Source organism: Eleutherodactylus coqui, chromosome 11 (genome assembly GCF_035609145.1).
Source record: "Eleutherodactylus coqui strain aEleCoq1 chromosome 11, aEleCoq1.hap1, whole genome shotgun sequence".
NCBI classification, from domain to species: Eukaryota; Metazoa; Chordata; class Amphibia; order Anura; family Eleutherodactylidae; genus Eleutherodactylus; species Eleutherodactylus coqui.
The window spans coordinates 63,947,598-63,968,966 of NC_089847.1; the positions used below are offsets into that span (position 1 = coordinate 63,947,598).

The 21,369-nt window shown below is 41.6% G+C and overlaps 1 protein-coding gene across 1 annotated transcript in view; it reads right to left on the reverse strand.

Moving 5' to 3' along the window:
- Positions 1-21,369, reverse strand: part of LOC136581633 (uncharacterized) — a 44,405-nt gene that overhangs the window by 14,242 nt on the left and 8,794 nt on the right. Inside the window, exons 2-5 of the mRNA XM_066582248.1 lie at positions 19,738-19,912; positions 18,055-18,210; positions 17,831-17,967; positions 1,131-1,270 (exon numbers count right to left, since the gene is read on the reverse strand). Coding sequence (XP_066438345.1) covers positions 1,131-1,270; positions 17,831-17,967; positions 18,055-18,210; positions 19,738-19,910 — 606 coding nt within the window. The 5' untranslated portion in view covers positions 19,911-19,912. The remainder of the gene's footprint in view (positions 1-1,130; positions 1,271-17,830; positions 17,968-18,054; positions 18,211-19,737; positions 19,913-21,369) is intronic.

Genomic DNA, 21,369 nt, shown 5'->3' on the forward strand with positions numbered 1-21,369 from the left:
CCTTATGACAGCGATCATAGGCATAGTGCTGCAAGTCCCTCAGAGGGACTCAAATTGTGTAAAAAAAAAGAAAAGAAAAATGTAAAAAAAGAAAAAATGTTAAAAAAAATGTAAAAAAACCCTTCTTTTATGCTTTTTCTAATATTAGCATAAAAGAAGGTAAAAAAAAATTAAAACCCCACATATTGGGTATTGACGCGTCCGTAACTACGTGTACAAAAAGTTGAACATGCTTTTTATTTTGTACGGCAAAAAGCGTAACAAAAACGCTAAAAAAACAGAGGCAAAATGCTAATTTTTAGCATTTTGCCTCCCAAAAAATGCAATAAAAGTGATCAAAAAAGCCGTACATTCCCCAAAATGGAATCAACAAAAACTACAGCTCGTCTCGCAAAAAATAAGCCCTTATAGAGCTCCGTACATAGAAAAATAAAAAAGTTACAGGACTTTGAATGCAGCTATAGAGAAAAAAAAAGATTTCCAAAAAAAGGGTTTTTATTGCAAAAAAGTGTAAAAACCTAAAAAAAAATATAAGAATTTTGGTATCGTTGTAACCGTACCGACCCGCAGAAAAAATTTAGTGTGTCATTTATGCTGCACGATTAACGCTGTAAAAAAAAAATCTATGGCAGAATTGATGCGTATTCTCTCCCTGTTATCATAAAAAAAATAATAAAAGTTTTACGATATAGCCTATGTACCCAAAATTGGCACCGATAAAAACTACAGCTCGCCACGCAAAAAAACCCTCTTATATGGCCGCGTCGACATAAAAAAAAAAAAGGTATGGCTTTTGAAAAATGGAGATGGAAAAATACCAAAAATCGCTTGGTCCTCAACGCCAAAATAGTCCATGTCCTTAAGGGGTTAATCTTACAATGGACGGTCTCTTCTGTAATGGTTTTAGTAAGACACGGATAGGCGATTGTCTGTCCCAATCTATTAGCTGCCTAGCTTTTCACAGACCATTCACAGTAACCAACATGCTGTATAGTCATGGGGCTCTACTCTTTGTGAAGTTTTATATATGAAGTACAGAAACCTTCAGATGCAGTTAGGATGTTGGTTAAATTGATAACTGATCTATATACTGCCTGTGTGATTGCAAGAACAGGCAGATGTTGTCTCACCTTTATATATGTTTGCACTGACTTTGACATCACAATCTCAAAACCATTGTCTCCAGACTTCGAGTAAGCTGATGTAAGCAGGTGATTATACTGGGCAGGTGTACGGTAAACCGTGGGATTACAGGTCCTTTCACAGTCCCCTGAAAGCAAACAAACATATCCATTAATGTTTGACATTTTTTGAGGGGCTCGGGAAAGAATGATCAAAGTCCACTTGAAATGAAAATTGATTATTTTAATCTGAAAGTTTCTCAACTCGTCTAGCCTAAAGTATACAATGAGATGGATCTGTGAACACTGAATACATGCTGAAAACATGGCTGAAAGTTATGTAGCATACCTCAGCAGCATAAGAAATGAAAGCTGTGCTGTGATTGGTTGCTGTGGGCAATAAAGACTGATTATCTTTCAGACAGCTTTCATAAGAGTGAAGTGCAGGGCTACTTTTCCATGCCCACCCCGTATAAAGAAAATGTTTTTATCTTTACCCTAGGCCGGGAGCACACTACCGTATTTTGGCCACTGTTTTGCGTCCGTAATATAGAAGTGCATCTTGGCAAATGATCATAGTAATCATGGCATTCCACTAGCACAGATTATTTTAGAGCCTGCAGATCGGTGTTCTTCTAGCAACAGTATTTTCTTTGCACGGATCTGGAATGGACTTTGCATTTTCTTTGCATTTATCTGCCTTCACCAACAAATTCTACAATATTAATCTACAGAATAGAAGGTTCTGGTTAAAAACACAAAAACTTAGACTATCATTGTTCTTTTCCCAAGCCCTTCAATTGGTCTCTGGAATATCACATGGACTGGAATGGTAATTTTATATCGAATTGGATTCCTTAGCACAATCCTGAAATATCTGAATGAAAGATTAATTTTAAAGGCCCTTTAAGAATTTAGGAGAAGAGGGGTGGAGTGACTCCTATTAGGGATGTGATCCTAATATTCAGAATAGTTTTTGTAGAATAGTTATTAGGGTGCTGCCCGTCCAATAACAGTCACCATAGGTAACGGGGCATAGAAATACTTAATCGCAAAATGGAGAAATAATGGACCGTGGGTGCAACCCTTGTAATATAAAGCACATAAAAGCAAAGGGATTAACCCAAATTCTTCTTTATTAATGAAATTATAGCCAGCAAAATAACGCGTTTCAGGGACGCAGCCCCTTCTACAGAAATGGCCGGAATGAAATACTGATAAAACAAATGGAAAATAGAAAGTAGGAAGAACGAGAGACATCATGGTGCTCAGGATGTGAGCGCTAATGCCATGAGCTCGGAGTGTGATGCTGCGGTCTCTGATTGTCAGCAGCATCACCTGTCTTCTGGCAGTCGTCCGCAGACAGGGAAAGGATGGGGTAGCGGGAGCAGCACAGCTGGATACCAAGGGGGGAGGGCAAGTGAGTATACTGTCTTTTAGACTTTATCACCTGCCTGGGCATTACAAATTTTTCCTTATATCCATTTCCCTAAAGACTGTTCAAAAAAGTAGTTAAAGTACAGATTACAGCGGCCTTTATTTATTGTACTCTTCACAAAGTTATTTCCATGGCAATGAATAAATAAACATTGTCCTTCCTTGTTATTTTAGTTATGCAACAGAGAGTCATTGCTGAAATGAAACCATCACAGGTAGAAATGTCATTAAGGGCTAATGCCCATGGCCAGATTTCTGCCGCATTGTACGGGGTTGAATTACGCTGCGTTGCCCCGCAGCTTTTAAGGTCTATTGAACCTAATAGCTCAATGTTCAAGCTGCGGAATTCCGCAGCACGAAATAAACAGCTGTATGTTCTAAATACCGTGGGAATACGCGCAACCGGCTTCCATTGTAGTCAATCCAGGCTGGCCATCACACTATACTTCCGCTGTAGCACAGCGGAAGTATCGCGTGAATACTCAGCCCTGCCCACCGCGTCATCTGACACTGCTGGCGCTACATGCGCTGTACTGCACATGTGCGCCAGGCATCCATGCGGGTCGCGTACAGAGGATCCGGAGTGGTAGGTATGAGGGTTTTGGGAGGCAATATGGCAGACTCCGCTGCAATATTCTGCTGGTGGAATCCGTCATGGCCGTGGGCATGAGCCCTAAAAGGGGAAGAGGTAACTTGAAAACAAACAAACCAAATCAGTATTATTATTATTATTGAGAATATGATGACGTGTGAAATCCAGAGAGATATCTATTGTGGGTGCAGAAGATGTAGTCACACCCTAGAGCCTTAGAATGCCCATAAGGTCTCTCTTCCTAATATGAAGAGACTGTACTATGAAGGAAGCCTTGGGCTTATTAACACAGGTGAGTGCGATCTGTGGCTGAGAAGCACGGCCCAATATCACTCTTGTCGACATGCGTTTTTCACAGTGATGCAAGGCGTTTTTGATTAAAAAATGCATCATAACACTTATGTGAAATTCAGATTTTCACACATGTGAAAAAAAACCTAAAGTGTTTCACATTGGCTTTAACCCCTTAGTGACGAAGCCAAATTTTTGAAATCTGTCATGTGTCACTTTGCATATCCCAGAGATTCTGACATTGTTTTTTCGCCACATATTGTACTTCATTTAGGTGGTAAAAATAGACCTTTAGAATTTGTGTATATTTATTAAAAGTGCCAATATTGGGAAAATTTTGAAAAAATTGTCATTTTTTTTCACATTTTCAACTGTAATATCTCAAATATGTGCAAACATACTGTACAAATTTTTGCTAAGATATATATTTCCATCTGTTTACTTTATTATAAATGCAAGTTTGAAAAACTTTCGTTTTTTTTTTAATATTTAGGAGACGTACAAGTTTAACATTACTTTTCAGCATTTTGATGAACACTTTGTTTTCCTACACCAAGCCAAGTTTGCAAAGGCTCATAGGTGTCAGAATTATAGATACCCCTACAAATGACCCTATTTTAAAAATTACACCCCTTAGTGTATTCACTGAGGGGGTCATGAGTACTTTGAACCCACAGTTTTTTTTCAGGAATTAATGCAATTTAGAGGAGAAGAAATAAAATTTCATATTTTTGCAAATATGTCATTTTAAAGACATATTTGTTTTCTATAGTTTACATGAAAATGAGGATTTACACCCCAAAATGGATACTCCTGTTTGTTCTGTATTCGGAAATAAACCCATTGTGGCCCTAATCTTATGTCTCTATGCACAACGGGGCCCAAAATGAAAGGAGTAGTCAGTGTCCTTCAGAACAGAAATTTTGCTTGAAGGCCTTTTAGGCCCCATAGCTCACTTGTAGGACTCTTGAGTGGCCAAAACCATAGAAAACCCCTATAAATGACCCCATTTTGAAAACTAGACCCCTTAACGAATTTATCTAGGGGTTTACTGCCCATTTCAACCCCACAGTTTTTGAATGAATTCAAGAAAAGCAGAAGTAAAAAATTGTGATTTTCCTTTTTTTTGGCAATTCTGACTATTTAAAAAGTTTTTTTTTTAACAGCACACATATGAATGAAGACTTGCATCCCAAAATGGATACCCCTGTTTCTCCAGTGTTAAGAGACATACCCATTGTGACCTTAATCTTATGTCTGGAAGCACAAAGGGGCCCAAAATGAAAGGAGCAGTAGGTGGCTTTCAAAATAGAAATTTTGCTTGAAGGCCTTTTATGCCCCATATCACACTTGTAGAGCCCTTGAGTGTCCAAAACCACAGAGAACCCTGACAAATGACACAATTTTGAAGACTAGACCCTTTAATTAATTTATCTAGGGTTGTACTGTGTATTTTGACCCCACAGTTTTTGAAGGAATTTAAGCAAAGCAGAAGGAAAAGTTGTGTTTTTTAGGCAATTCTGTCATTTTAAAAACAGCTTTTTTTGTACAGCACACACATGAATAAGGACTTGCACCCCAAAATGGATACCCCTGTTTCCCCCGTGTTCAGAGACATAGCCATTGTGGCCCCTATCTTATGTCTGGATGCACAAAGAGGCCCAAACTGAACGGAGTACTTGGTGGCTTTCAGAACAGAAATTTTGCTTGAAGGTGATTTAGGCCCCATTGCCCACTTGTAGAGTTCTTGAGCGGCCAAAACCATAAAGAACCCCCACAAATGACCCCATTTTGAAAACTAGACCCCTTAATGAATTCATCTAGGGGTCTACTGAGAATTTTTACCCAACAATTTTTGAATAAATCTAAGCAAAGAAGTAGGAAAAAACTGCGAGTTTAATTTTGTTTGGCAATTGTGTCAATTTAAAAACTGTTTTCTTTATATAGCACACATATGAATGAAAATTTTTACCCCAAAATGGGTACCCCTGTGGGTGCCGTATTCAGAAACCTACCCATTGTGGGCCCAATCTGCTTACAGGACACATGGCTAGGCCTATAATGGAAGGAACACTTGTTGGATTTCAGGGTACAACTGAATTAATTCTAGGCCCCATTGCCCAATTGTAGAGCCATTGAGCAGCCAAAACGATAAAGAACGAGTTCATCTAGGGGATTACTGCATATTTTGACCCCACAGTATTTGAATGAATCTAAGGAAAGCAGAAGGAAAAAAAATTACGATTTTCATTTTTTGGGGGAATTGCGTCAATTTAAAAACAGGTTTTTTTTGTATAGCGTACATAGGAATGAAGACGTTCACCCCAAAATGGATACCCCCCTTTGTTCCGTGTTCAGAAACATACCTTTTGTGGCCCTAATCTACTTACAGGACACATGACTAGGCCTATAATGGAGGGAACACTCGTTGGATTGCAGGGCACAACTGAATAAATTCCAGGCCCCATAGAACACTTGTGCGGAAAAAAAAATTGACTCCTTAAAAATAATTCCCCACACACACACCTCCGCGCCCTTTTTGGCCTTCCCCCAATCTTAGATAAAAGCAATAATGTAAACCGTGTGTTTTTTTTCGAAGACAGGGGTAATTACGGGGGCCTGGCTGGGATGGGTACATGGGGCAATAAAATCTGTTATTCCCCCTCCTCTTATCCTTTTTGGGGGGGTATTTCTTGACCCAGTGACAGGGACGGGGTGTAAAAAGTGGTGTTCTGTGAGTCTTCGTAATCTTGCGGAGGTGCGGCGGTCTCACACAGAAGGCGCTCAACAAGCTGCTCCTGGAACTGCAAAAAGGCGAGCGTTCCCGGGGCTTCTTGTAAATTAAGTATTACAGGCAGCGATCTGAATAACGCTGGGCTCACACGGCTGTATGTGGAATTCGCTTGCGGAGGCCCACTGCGGATCCCAGCTGTGAGCCTGGCCGTGGCGCGTAATGTACTGCGTATAACTGCCTACTCACGCAGGCAGTCATGTACAGTACACCTTTTTTTGTTTGTATTTCCCGCACCATCGCTTAGCGATGACACGGATCCCTGCAGTCCGTACACAACGTAGTTGCGTATGGGCTGCGGGTATATCTGTGGCCATGGAGCACAATAGGCTCTATGCTGCGGATATCCGCAGTAAAATAGAACATGCTGTGTTCTGTTTTCTGTGAGTGGAATACACAATTCCAACCCGCTAATGTGAGCGGAACTGTGTAATCCAATGCGATTGATTTGCATATTACCGCGGATCAGATGCATACGGGATCTGTAATTCCTATCCGATCATGGGAGACCGACCTAAGGTAGATTGTTTTTTTTTTATCACGTGACCGGGGACCACTCAGTGCTCCAGGCTCTGGTCGCCGGGAGGAAGGAGATGTTAAGTTTCCTAGGCTCCCCGCCTCCTGCACATGGGTCCAGCATTTTGCCAGCGGTCGCATGCGCAGAATTTCTGGAAGGTCAACGGAGGAGGAACACCTCAAATACGGAGGCTTCCAGTAAAAAGTTTCATCTCCTCTCACTGATCGCATCGGTGAAGGGAGATGAAACGTAAACTTTTTTTTTACTTTTACGTGATCGCCATTATCCATTGGATAACGGCGAACACGTGACCAGGAACCGCTCAACGCGGCCGCCCGTGAAAGCTCCAGGCTCTCGGCTAAATTTGTAGCCAAAAGCAGGAAGATTTTAAATTACCCTGGCAATCCATGGCTTTTGCGCATGCCGTTGTGGCGACGCAGAAGCTGTGGTAAGGTCCGCGGATAAATCCGGGGCCCTTAGGTACGTAATTTCATCCTCCCTCACAGATATAATCCGCAAGGGGAGATGAAACGTTAGCTTTTTAAACTTTTTTTTTACTTTTTCAAACTTTTTTTTTTTTTACACTTTTTTTGACTTTAAATAATCACTGTTATCCATTGGATAACAGTGATCATCTCTCTAGTGACATCTCTATGCTCCTGATTACACATAGCAGCCAGGAGCAGAGGGATTTCGAATTTCCCAGGGCCTGAGCCCCTCTGTGTGTGTGCCCGATGATTGACGTCGGGCGCGCATGCGCAGAAGGGGACTTCAGGTCCTGGGAGACCAGAACATCGCTGAGGACCTGGGGTGAGTATTTTCACCACCCCTCATGGATCCGATCCATGAGGGGAGGTAAAACTAACTTTTTAAAGACTTTTTAAAAACTTTTTCGCGATCGCCGCTATCCATTGGATAGCGGCGATCATGGACCCAGGCACTGCTCACCGCAGTCCCTGGTGACATCTCCTGGTTCCTGGCTACCCTCAGGAGTTGGAGCCAGGAGATTTTAAATTTACCGGGGCTCCCGTTCTTCTGCGCATGCGCGTGACGGCATTCGCCTGGCGCGCATGTGTAGAACAGCAGCTCCGGGACCCAGAGGACCCCTTCACTGTGGGACACCACAGGCAAAGCGGGTGAGTAATTTCAGCTGCCCTGATGGATCCGATCCATCAGGGCAGCTGAATCTTTAACTTTTTAAAAACTTTATTGCAATTGGCGCTATCCATTGGATAGTGCCGATCGCATTGCCAGGGGGTACTGTCTGCAGCCCAGGATGACAGGATGACAGCTCCATACTGTCGGCTACCTGCGGGCACCGACAGCATGGAGCTGTCACGTGCTCAGCAAAGAGGGCTTTAATCCAAAGAGAATGCATGTTTTTACGTCCTCTAGGATTAAAGCCCACTTAGATAGGACGTAAAAAGGCAATGTGGCCGTCACTAAGGGGTTAATGCAAAACATCGCACTACACTCGCGGTGCACATCATACAGCATTCAAGTGCTTATGTATTTGAATTTTTTGCATGTATTTTTAATCAAATCTATCTGTACAATTCCCATTTAGAATGTGCTTCATGATCGACAGTACCATTCAGTATACATCAAATTTGCCAACGACACAAAGCCAGGAGGGATAGCTAACACTAGGGAAGAGAGGGAGAGTATTTAAAGAGATCTAGAAAAGCTTGCACAGTGGGTGGCGACTAACAGAATAGTATTGAACAAAAAGAAATGCAGAGTCCTACATCTGGGCAAGAAAAATGAAAAAAAGCACATACAGAATGGGAGGAATTGGGCTAAACAGCAACACATGTAAAAGAGACTTGGGTATACTAATACATCATAGACTGAACATGAGTCAACAATGTGATGCAGCAGCCAAAAAGGCACACACAATTCTGGGATGTATTAAGAGAAGTATAGAGTCTAGATCATGTGAGGTAATTATCCCCCTTTACTCTTCCTTAGTCAGACCTCAACTGGAATATTGTGTCCAGTTCTGGGCACCACACTTTAAAAAAGACAGACAAACTGGAGCAAGTTCTGAGAAGAGTTACCAAGATGGTGAGTGGTCTACAAATCATGTCCTATGAGGAACGGTTAAAGGATCTGGGAATGTTTAAACTTGCAAAAAAGAAGGCTGAGAGGAGACTTAATAGCTGTCTACAAATATCTGACGGGTTGTCACAGTGCAGATGGATCAGCCCTATTCTCATTTGCACAAGGAAAGACTAGATGCAATGGGATGAAACTGAAAGGGAGGAGACACAGATTAGATATTAGAAAAAACTTTCTGACACTGAGGGTGATCAATGAGTGGAACAGGTTACCACGGGAGGTGGTGAGTTCTCCTTCAATGGAAGTATTCAAACAAAGGCTGGACAAAGATCTGTCTGGCAGTGTACCAAAATCTGCTAGTGTTCTTCCCTGGCTCTCTCCCTGAACATTTCCTAAGGGCTTCTAGATCTTCCTTGCACAAACACTCACAATAATCACTCCACATGGTACAAACAGGAAATACATGATACCCACTGCGGATTCTGCACCAATAGCCGTCCATAGACATGCTGTGTTAAGGAATTCTCCCCTGTCCACGAGCGGAAATCACCTGCGGTTTTCCGCTCGCAGGGGAGAATCGTAGCATGTTCTATTTCGTGCGGAATGCTTCCATTGTAGTCCATGGAAGCCGTTCGTCCCGCAATACTTACACTGTGAGAACAGCTAAAGTATCGTGGAAATACGCGTCACCCCGCAATGCGGCGGATCCGGAGAGGTAAGTATGAGGTCTCTGGGGGGCACTGTGTCGGATTCCGCTACGATATTTCGCAGGTGATAAGGGTGGGCATGGAGGCTCTGGTACCCTGTTGGGTCGCCTCTAGCTTGGATGCAAGATATGATACGGGGGGGGGGGGCATGGAGGCTCTAGTACATTGTTGTACCGCCTCTAGCTTGGATACAAGATGTGATACGGGTGGGCATTGAGGCATACAGGTTCTGTTTGGTATCCTGCAGCATATTGCTCCACATTTGCTATATCTGAGCCTCTAGATCGTGTAAACTCGTAGGCTGTTGAAGTTAGCGTCTAAGATGGTCCCATACATGTTCTGTTGGTGATAAACCTGGTGACTGGGCAGCCACGGAAGTGTGACAATGTTGTGAGGACATTCCTGTGACCCCCGCTTGTGTGTGCGGCTGAGCATTATCCTGCTGCCTCTTGGAAGCCGCCATGAGTGGAAAACATGTGGCTACAGGATGTCCTGAACATATCGCTGAGCTGTCATTATCCCTCGTACCACCACTAGTGGTGACCAACTGTCGTATTCGATGGCCCCCCCAGACCATCACACCAGCAGGGAGCAGTGTGCCACTCCACAACAGAGGCAGGATTGAGGTGCTCCCCCCGAAGTCTACAGACATGAACACTGCTGTCGTAAGCGCCCAAATAAACCTGGATTCGTCGCTAAAGACAACCCAGTTCCACTCCGTAGTGTCCAGTTTCATCATTCAAAACACCACTGCTGACACTTTGGGAGCGGGCTAATGGCACGCCGACACTTGGGGGGCGGGTTAATGGCATGCCGACACTTGGGGGCAGGTTAATGGCACGCCGACACTTGGGGGCAGGTTAATGGCACGCCGACACTTGGGGGCGGGTTATATATATATATATATTAGCAGTATCAGACGGCTGTTGGAGCAACTGCGCTTAGCGCTACAGAGAAAAGTTACACCTGAACAAGGTTTTTCGTCGCCTGTTCAAACTTTGCACCAGAGAGCAGGCATTGGGAAAAATAAAAATGCATTCACTACGTGCGAGAAGGATAGGGAAGGTCCTATCTTTTCTCAGTCTAGTATTAATTGCAGAGAATACTGCTAGTGAAAACAAAACCACTGAAATCCTATTGAAATCAGTGGCTTAGTTTTGTCCTAATATACGGCCGTGATAATCATGACTACATAAGGAAGAAAATTACATTTGCCTGAAACCGCCCATATACACACAAACACATAGATAGAGAGATACAGATAGGGATAAAGAGAGATCGATAGATGATACGATAAATGGATAGATAGATACAGATAGACAGATAGTTTTATAAATATATAGATACAGATAGATAGAGATATATAGATAGAGATATACAGATAAATAGATAGATGATACGATAAATGGATAGATAGATTTAAAAATATTTAGATACAGATAGATAGAGATATATAGAGATATACAGATAGATAGATACAGAGAGATACTAAGATATAGTTATAAATAGATAGATATAAATAGATACAGATAGATAGATAAAGATAGATAGATAGATAAAGATAGATAGATAGATAGATAGATAGATAGATAAATAGGGGAAGATAGATACATACATACAGAGAAATAGATAGCTACAAAGAGAAAGATGCAGATAGATATAAGTAGATCGATAGATGTAGATAAATAGAGATATAAATAGACATGTATAAATAGATAAAGAGGAATAGATGTAGATAGATAAAGATAGATAGATGGATATAAATAGATAGATTATATAAATAGATGGGTAGCTACAGAGAGATACAGAGGCATAAATAGATAGAGGTAAATAGATATATAAATAGATACAGAGGGATAGATAGATGTAGATAGATAGATAGATATAAAAAGATAGATTATATAAATAGATGGATAGATATAGATAGATACAGAGAGATAGATATAAATACATACAGAAGCATAGATAGATAGAAATAGATAGATATAGATATAAATAGATATAGAGGGATAGATGTAGATAGATAGAAGAAGATAGAGGTAGATAGAATATATAAATAGATATAGATGCAGAGAGATAGATATAAATAGATACAGAGGTATAGATAGATATGGATAGATACAGAGAGAGAGAGAGAGAGATAAATAGATAGATTATATAAATAGATGGGTAGATAGAAATAGATGCATAGAGATAGATATAAATAGATAAAGAGGCATAGATAGATAGATATGGATAGATACAGAGAGAGAGAGAGAGAGAGATAAATAGATGGGCAGATAGATTTAGATAAATAGAGATAGATATAAATAGATACAGAGGCATAGATAGATATAGATAAAGATAGATAGATAGATATAAACAGATATATTATATAAATAGATGGGTAGATAGAGATAGATACAGAGAGATAGATAAATATAAATAGACAGATTATATAAATAGATGGGTAGGTAGTAGAGATGAGCGAACACGTTCGGCTCCGCCCCTTTTTCGCCCGAACACCGAACTTTGCGAACACTTCAGTGTTCGGGCGAAAAAGTTCGGGGGCCGCCGTGGCAGCGCGGGGGGGTGCGGCGGGGAGTGGGGGGGAGAGGGAGAGAGAGAGGGCTCCCCCCTGTTCCCCGCTACTGCCGCCCGCGCCGCCGCGCATCTCCCCGCCCCCCGGCGGCACCCGGACACTTACGCGCGAACACTGCAGTGTTCGGCAAAGCCGGTGTCCGGGTGCGGATGTGTCCGTAACGGACACGTTCGCTCATCCCTAGTAGGTAGTCATAGACACACAGAGATATACATATATATAGATAAATAGATAGCAGATATAGATAGATACAGAGAGATAAATAGAAAGAGACAAACAGATACAGGAGGGATAGAAAGATGTAGATAGATAGATAGATAGATAGATAGATAGATAGATAGATAGATAGATAGATAGATAGAGGTAGATAGATAGATCTAAATAGATTGATTATATAAATAGATACAAAAATAGAGAGATAGATAGATATAAATAGATAAAGAGGGATAGAGAGATAGATAGATATAAATAGATACGGAGGGATAGATATAGATAGATAAATATAAATAGATAGATATAGATAGACATAAATAGACAGATTATATAAATAGATGGGTAGATAGAGATAGATATAAATAGATGCAGAGGGATAGATAGGTAGATATAAATAAATAGATTATATAAATAGATGGGTAGACAAAGCTAGATACAGAGAGAGAGAGACACACAAAAAGATGCTGATGCATAGATAGATGTAGATAGCTATAGATAGATATATAGAGAAAAAGATGCAAAGAGAAAGATGTAGATAGATATAAATAGATACAGAGAGATAGATAAATAGATAAAAAATATATAGATAGAGAGATAGATATAAATAGATGTAGATATAGCTATAGGTAGATAGATAGATGGAAAAAGATAGATAGATAGAAAAATACAGGTTGATAGATAGATAGAAAAATAGATTACTAGATATAGATTTAGATAGATACAAAGAGAAATAGATGTAGATAGATATAGATAGATAAATAGATAGATCTAGCTACAGGTAGATAGATAGATGGAAAAAGATAGATAGATAGATAGATAGATAGATAGATAGATAGATAGATAGATAGATAGATAGATAGAGGTTGATAGATAGATATAAATAGATAGAAAAATAGATTAATAGATACAAAGAGAAATAGATGTAGATAGATAGATATAAGTAGAAAAATATAGATAGATAAATTCAGAAAGATAGATAGATACAGATAGTTAGAAATAGTTAGACAATAGATAGATACAGATAGATAGATATAAATAGAAAGAAATATAGCTATAGAGAGATAGATAGAAATAGATAGATTATATAAATAGATGGGTAGGTAGCCAGAGATAGATGCTGAAAGATAGATATAAATAGATACAGAGGCTTACATAGATATAGATAAATAGAAAGCTAGATATGGATAGATACAGAGAGATAGATAGATAGATAGATAGATAGATAGATAGATAGATAGATAGATAGATAGATAGAGATAGATAAATAGATACAGGAAGGATAGATAGATGTAGATAGATAAATAGATAGATATAAATAGATAGCTTATTTAAATAGATGGGTAGATGGAAAGAAATAGATACAGATAGATATAAATAGATATAGAGGCATAGATAGATAGAGATAGATTGAGAGATAGATATAAATAGACAGATATAAATAGATGCAGAGGGATAGATGTAGATATATAAATATAAATAGATAGATTATATAAATAGATGGGTAGATAGATACAGAGAGATAGATAGATATAAATAGATGCAGATAGATAGAGAGATAGATGGGTAAACCGATAGAGATAGATACAGAGAGAGAGAGAGAGAAAGAAAAAGATGCAGATGCATAGATAGATGTAGATAGATATTGATATATAGATAGATACAGAGAAATAGACGCAAAGAGAGAAAGATGTAGATATATATATATATAGAGAGAGAAAGATAGATATAAATAGATATAGAGAGATAGCTAGATACATTCAGAGAGATAGTTAGAAATAAATAGACATAGATAGATATAGATAGATGCACACACACACACACACATTATATAACATATATATATATATATATATATATATATATATATATATATATATATATATATATATATACACATACACACACACATACACATTTGAGCAGGCATAACAATGTTCATATGTATATATATATATATATATATATATATACACGTGCGCACAAAAACACCGCCTATTAGAACCACTGGTTCCCTATGGTGTGTTCACATGTCCGTGCTTTACAGGCGTGCAAATACACGTACCTGCAAAACAGAGGACATGCGTGCATCATAAATCCGTGATGTGCGTCAATATACCACACCAATCAGTGATCAGTGCCAAGGGGACTCCCTGCGGGGAGTAAAGAATCCCCTGCTACAACTGTCACAGCTGTGGCAGAGGATTGCAATGTTCTTCCATTGCTTTCAATGGGATCGGCACGTCTGCAGTCCCATTGAAAGCAATGGGCTTCTGGCAAGCCCTGTAGGGATTTTCGGGGAAGGGCTTAAAATCATCCCTAGAATGTGTTAAAGATGAAAGAAAATTATACTCACCTCTCCTCAGCTGTCGGGGCTCAGGCGCGTCTAGCCTGTCTTCTCCCTGCACTGCTCTAAAGCTCTTTCAGCAGGCGGGGATTTAAAATCCCTGTCTGCTGAGAGGGCTGTATCTGATTGGCTAAAGCTCAGCCAATCACGAGCAGCTCTAAGCCATTCATTGAATGACAGCTGAGTGCTGCCTGTGATTGGTCACAGCACTCAGCCAATCACAAGAAGCACCTGGCCATTTATAGAATTCAAGAGAATTCTTTACTCCCCGCAGGGATAAAGAAATCTTCTGCCACAGTTGTCACAGCTCTGGCATGGGATTCTTTACTTCCCGCAAGGAGTCCCCTTGTCATTGAACACTGTGACATGGATAATTTTCAGGGAAGGGTTATATTTCAAGCTCTTCCCTGAAAAATCAATGCAAGGGTTGCCGGCATCCTATTGCTTTCAATGGTACCGCTGGCTGCAGCCGCGGCCCCATTGAAATCACTGCTGAACAGAGCAGCATTCACGCGTGTTTGTGCACGTACGTGGGTGCGCGGCTTTGTGCGCAGCTGTGTACGGCACACGCAAGATTTTTTTTTGTACACACATATTTTATATACGCACACACACACACACACACACACTTAGGCGGGTAGCAGGACAAGCTTTGTTTTGTCTATTGGCTAATAGAAATGTATTCTGCCTGACAACAATGTCAGGGATACATTTCTATTGGGCGCTGTGATGGCTAGATCTCGGTCTAGCCCGTGTGCGCTCCTGATGAACTCGCTCGTGCCAAAGTCTCGCACATGCGCGCTCGCTCTGAAGTCTCACGCATGCGCAATATTGCAGGCTGCTACTAGTGACAAAGCATACATTGACCAGCAGAAAGCAGAAGGTAGCACATGTATGCTACCTCACCGGATCAAGAAAAATCACGTGACCCAAGTGGGAAGAGGATCCAGAAGATCGGGTAGGAGAAGAGGAAGCAGGCTGCCTGGGGAGCCATATGGAGGGAAGTATACCATTTTTTATTTTTAATGACAGAAGCCCTTTAAAGGGGTTGTCCCGCGCCGAAACGTTTTTTTTTTTCAATAGCCCCCCCGTTCGGCGCGAAACAAACCCGTTGCATGTGTTGAAAAAAAAAACGGATAGTACTTACCCGAATCCCCGCGCTCCGGTGACTTCTTACTTACCTTGCGAAGATGGCCGCCGGGATCTTCACCCTCGGTGGACCGCAGGTCTTCTGTGCGGTCCATTGCCGATTCCAGCTTCCTGATTGGCTGGAATCGGCACACGTGACGGGGCGGAGCTACGAGGAGCAGCTGTCCAGCACGAGCAGCCCCATTCAACATGGAGAAGACCGGACTGCGCAAGCGCGTCTAATCGGGCGATTAGACGCTGAAAATTAGACGGCACCATGGAGACGAGGACGCTAGCAACGGAACAGGTAAGTGAATAACTTCTGTATGGCTCATAATTAATGCACAATGTACATTACAAAGTGCATTAATATGGCCATACAGAAGTGTATACCCCAACTTTGTTTCGCGGGACAACCCCTTTAAGGATCCGACAATTTTTTTCTATTTTCATCGCTGCATTCCTAAAACCGTAACTTTTTTTGCTTTTATTATGGCATAGCTTTGTGAATGTATTTTTTTGCAGGACAAGGTATATGTTTCAATGACACCATTTTGGGAAAATGAATGGGGAGCATATAGAAAAAACTGAAATTCTGACATTGTTGGCACTTGATCTTGCAATCTTCTGAATAGCTTCTATAATATGCTGTAATACCTCTGTATTGCACTGTATAGTATATCAGTGTTACACTGAGAGGCAGTCTACCGTATTAGGTTCTACTTTGGCAGGGCATATGAGACCTAGTGGCCATGGCAACTCACTAATAACTCATGATCAATATAGGAGTTGCTGATGAGATTACAGGGGAAGCTTGTTGCCTCTATAAAACCATTTAGGTGCCTCAGCCAATATTGACTACAGCATCTAAGAAGTTAAACAGCTGGCATTGTAGTTATTGCCGATCCTGACCATTAGAGCAGGGTGACATATATAATAAGGTTAACTCCAGCAAGTGATGGGGTGGTCATAGCTCTTTTGCCTGTACCATCACTGTGCCATAACGAGCCACTCACTAGGGTATATTACTGCTCAGAGCAAGAAGGGTTTAATTATCCCTGTTCTGTGACATCAATGTGTGTATTATCCTGGTATTAGGATGTTGTACTGAACAGCTCTGCGCAGTGACATCACTGCACACATTCATTAGCTGTGGCAGGGGGTTATTCGCCTGGCATCTCTCACTTGTGGATCGCCCACCTCTCAGACTAGAATGGGCACCACATATGTATAAAAGGCTCCAGGAGACTTCACTTTCTTTAAATCTGGCGCCTGCCCGTCTTTATTTCATAGCACAGCAATATAGGAGCACAGCATACAACACAGTTCAGATGTAATGTCCTGGGTACACAACCCACAGGGTCCCTGTCACTAACCCCCACCTGGGGCATCTAGAGGGTGCCCTCCTCTTTCAGACTGAGTGACAGGTCCCACACTGGTCCGCTCCTGACCTCAGGCTCTGAGTCCCTAACCCGGCTCTTCTGACCGCCTCTCTTCTGGCTAGCAGCCACCTTTCTTTCCCCTGGGTCTGGCGGGAACTGGCTCTTTTGTATTGCTTCCTGTCACACCCACAGCAGCCAGAATGCCTTACTAACACCCTCTGCAAGCCATTCTGATACTGCACTCCCACATATCACAATGTTTATTATGTGTATTAGACTTGACACTGGTTATTATCCATACTGTGACATGAATGTGTTTGTGACATCATCTTGTGTATTATCCTTGCCTGTTACAGACGTAGCATTGGGGCCAAGAAACTGCAAGCTATGTGCCTCTGATATTCTGGCAAATAAGCATCAAGAAAGTTGGGTAGAAATAGTTTGACTGTACTGCAGATAACTGGGAAATGATAACTTAAAATGCTAATTATAGTTTAGGAGATTAACAACCCTATCTAGTTGGCGATTTAAGTAATCACTTCCTTTCTGTAAGCATGGGCAGTCAAGGTCTGTATGACACCTAGTTATCTGTGGCTAGCTTGAAGCAGGATACAGGTGACAATAGTACTCAACAGTAACGAATCCTAAAACATTACTGTATTTACCTGATGGATAAAAGCAAGACTCTCTGAAGAAGAGATAGCTACCAGGTCTAAGCCATCCCAACATCTTTTGAGTCAAAGCTACTATTTCTTCATCAGTCAGGTACATGAAGAGCCAATTTGAGAAGATGAAGTCATAACTGAGGAGAATGAGAATAGGTTTATCACATGATTCTTGAATGTTCATCAGTTACATGATGCTGTGTTAGTCTCATGTCACAACTCACCGATCATTGGGTAGGTCCAGAAGAGTGACATCAGCTTGCAGAAAAGTAATGTTTCTTCGATAACCATTTTTTTCACGATTTTTGGCAATGAAGTTCTGCATGAAGTCCACCGCAGTAACTTGGCTTGCCAACTCGGCCAGGTGTCCTGTATAACGACTGGGCCAAATATTAGGGTAAATGAAAAGCTTTGCATAGGAAATTAATTTTCTCACCAGCCAATAATGGGAAATGGCAGCCATCACTCAGAACTAAAGAAAGGCTATCCTACATTCACTATTTAAATGACAGACACTAAAGGGGGCTACACGCATTAGATGAACATTGTCCAAACTCATTAATTTTGGCTGACCACAAATGGAGGCCTCCCAAATTTCTTGGAAGAAAGAAGAATTGCATGGCTGAATTTTAACATGCCTAATCCTTTCGTTCCCAAGACAGATAAGCTGTCACTAGAGGTGTTTGGCAGAGGTTAATTTCCCTCAATCCACTGAGCATACATGCAGCCTTGAATATATATGTGTCCAAACAACTATGTATGTGTATGGCCAGACTAATAGTTCTTTTACATGGGACAAGCTGTCAGGCAAATGATGCCCAACAGCTCATCCAAGTGATGCTTGCTCCTGTGCTTTTACATAGGAGCAAGTATCGCTAGCATTGCTTAAAGCGCTGCCGGCATGGTGATGGAGTGGCCGGAGAGTGTTCTCTCCTCACCCGCCTCCATTCACAGTAAGCAGACAGTCATTGAATAGTCATTGAACAAGTGAACAACTGCTGTTTATACTGAACGACACGTTGTTCAGTTTTCTGTATGCAGATTCTCGTTCAGCCGCTGCATGCGTGTTAGGTTGTGCTGCTGGGACCTGTTATTTTACAGGTTTCCGGCAGCACAGCTTCACAGGTGTGGGATAATTGAGCTCGCTGAGTGTGGATTCTCCAGTCAGCCAATCCCCACTGGTCTGCTGTAATATATACCAGCCCCTCTGCTATAGGATGCCAGTTTTCCTACACCCTGGCGTTTGGCTTTCAGGCATGATGTGTTGGGTATGTCTGTGCGGGTGGCCGGACATGTGTGTGAACAGTCATGTATTCTATTGGGTCTGTGCTGGTGGCCAGACATGTCGTATGTCCAGAACAGTCTTGTTCTGTGTTGCATGCAATCCCTGGTGTGTGGGTGTGAACAGTGTCCCATCCTGCTTTGGATTGTTTACCATCAGTGGGCGAGTTAGGTCCCTAGATTCCAGCGAGGGGCCGTGCCTATTGGGACGATTGCCCCACTTGCAGGCAGGACTCCTGGGGAAAGTGGTCTTGTGAGTGTAGAGTTCCGGAAGACGAGGACCCTTGAAGTGGGCTCGTGGGCTTAAGCATCTTGGCCAAAATACAAACTAATACCTCGTACATGCTAAAGTTATTCCATCTGGCTATGTGTGCAAGTATGCTGGCGAGTGTTTTGAGCATTTGTCAGTCATGATTTACGTCTGTTTGCGAGTTCCGTTTGTAGTGCTTATAGTGCGTGGTTTGCATGAAGATTTTGGGTTCCAGGGTGTCCTGGTGGACGTAACAATGCATTTACATGGGATGATTATCATTTAGATTTCCATGGGAACGTGGGAATCTGAACGCTTCTCAAAGATCGTCCCATGTAAGAGGGCCATTACACTGAAAACGGTTTGTGCCTCTTACCCTATCCCAGCCCCAAGCTCCAAGACATTTAATCCATCCAAGCATGGCAGCAACAAGACAATCTCCTCTGTCTCTTCTTTGGATAGGAGATGAGCACCTGAGTCAAGCATCATCTCTTCTAGGCTTGCATTTCGTGAATGCTCTTCCCAAAACTTAGTCATTGTTTGCCTCATCTCTACAAGGAAAGAAGATGTGAAATGTTAGTGTGCTTTATATGACTGAAATGGGGCATCACAAACAGAAGCTGAGTGAGGATGGGGTGAATAGAATGTATCAGTCACCAAATACTCATATACCTGCACTGTACACATTAGATGGGAACTGCTCTCCAAAACACTGATATTCTTTAAGGCCTCATGTGCACTAGAAAAATACAATCCGCGCAGAATCTGCCGCAGATTTCTGCGGCGGATTCCACGCGGATTTGCTTTAAATGGTATTTTTTTGCATGCAGATATCCTCACACATTGCTATCAATGTGATAGCAATGTTGGCGATCCTCGGCAAAATGGATCATGCCGCGTTTTTTCTGCCGCGCGTGAAAAATGCAATTCTTTTAAAATGCCATCCGCGGGTGCAAAAATCAATTTAATGGACCGCGGATGGCCAATCATTCCTTATGGGCAAAATCCGCTGCGGATTCCGCAATTCCATTTAGCTAGTGGACATGAGGCCTAAGGGGTTCACCATGGTATGGTATAATAACTCATTTATTTTGAATAAACTCTCTGCTTACTTTACTATAAAAACTTTGCTGCAGCCATGGCTTGGCCCATGTATTTGTATAGCACAAGATCTATTGCACAAAGCTGCCAAATGCTCTGATATGCTCCATTCAAAGTTAGGGCAGAGGAGGGTTAAGAACAAGTATAGGCTGAGCCACCTATGTAAAGTGCACATGTGACCAAGGGGCGAGGCTGTAATAAAGTCAGACAATTTTTTAATAAAAATTAATCAGTTATTTTTTTAGAGATGAGCGAGCATACTCGCTAAGGACAAATACTCGAGCGAGTATTGTCCTTTTCGAGTACCTGCCCGCTCATGAGAAAAGATTTGGGTGCCGGCGGGGGAGAGCAGGGGGTAACGGGGGGAGATCTCTGTCTCACACCCCCCCTCCCCCGCGCTCTCTCCTGCTTACTCCGGCAACACACCGCTCACCCCCACCGGCAGCCGAATCTTTTCTCACGAACAGACAGGTACTTGAAAAGGACACTACTCGCTTGAGTATTTGTCCTTAGCGATTATGCTCACTCATCTCTAAAAAAAATAACTTATTGATTTTTATTAAAAAATTGTCTGACTTTATAACAGCTGAGACCTCACCCCCTGCTGACCATGGTCACATGTGCACTTTACATAGGTGGCTCAGCCCATACATGATCTCAACCTCCAATTTTTTTATTAAACTGGTTTTTAAATGACTGGGAATGTCTTCCACAGCAATGTGTTTGAAGGGTGAAGAACTGAACCAGATTTGTGCAACTTGTGCAACTTGTGCAAGACCTTGAGGCAAGCAGGTTGCAGAATCTGATGACGAGTTAGACATCAGTTAAAAGGAGTCTATGGTTTCCTCACACTTTCCAAAAACATAGATTTACATTTTAGAGTCCAGTGTGGGATTCCGCATCAAAT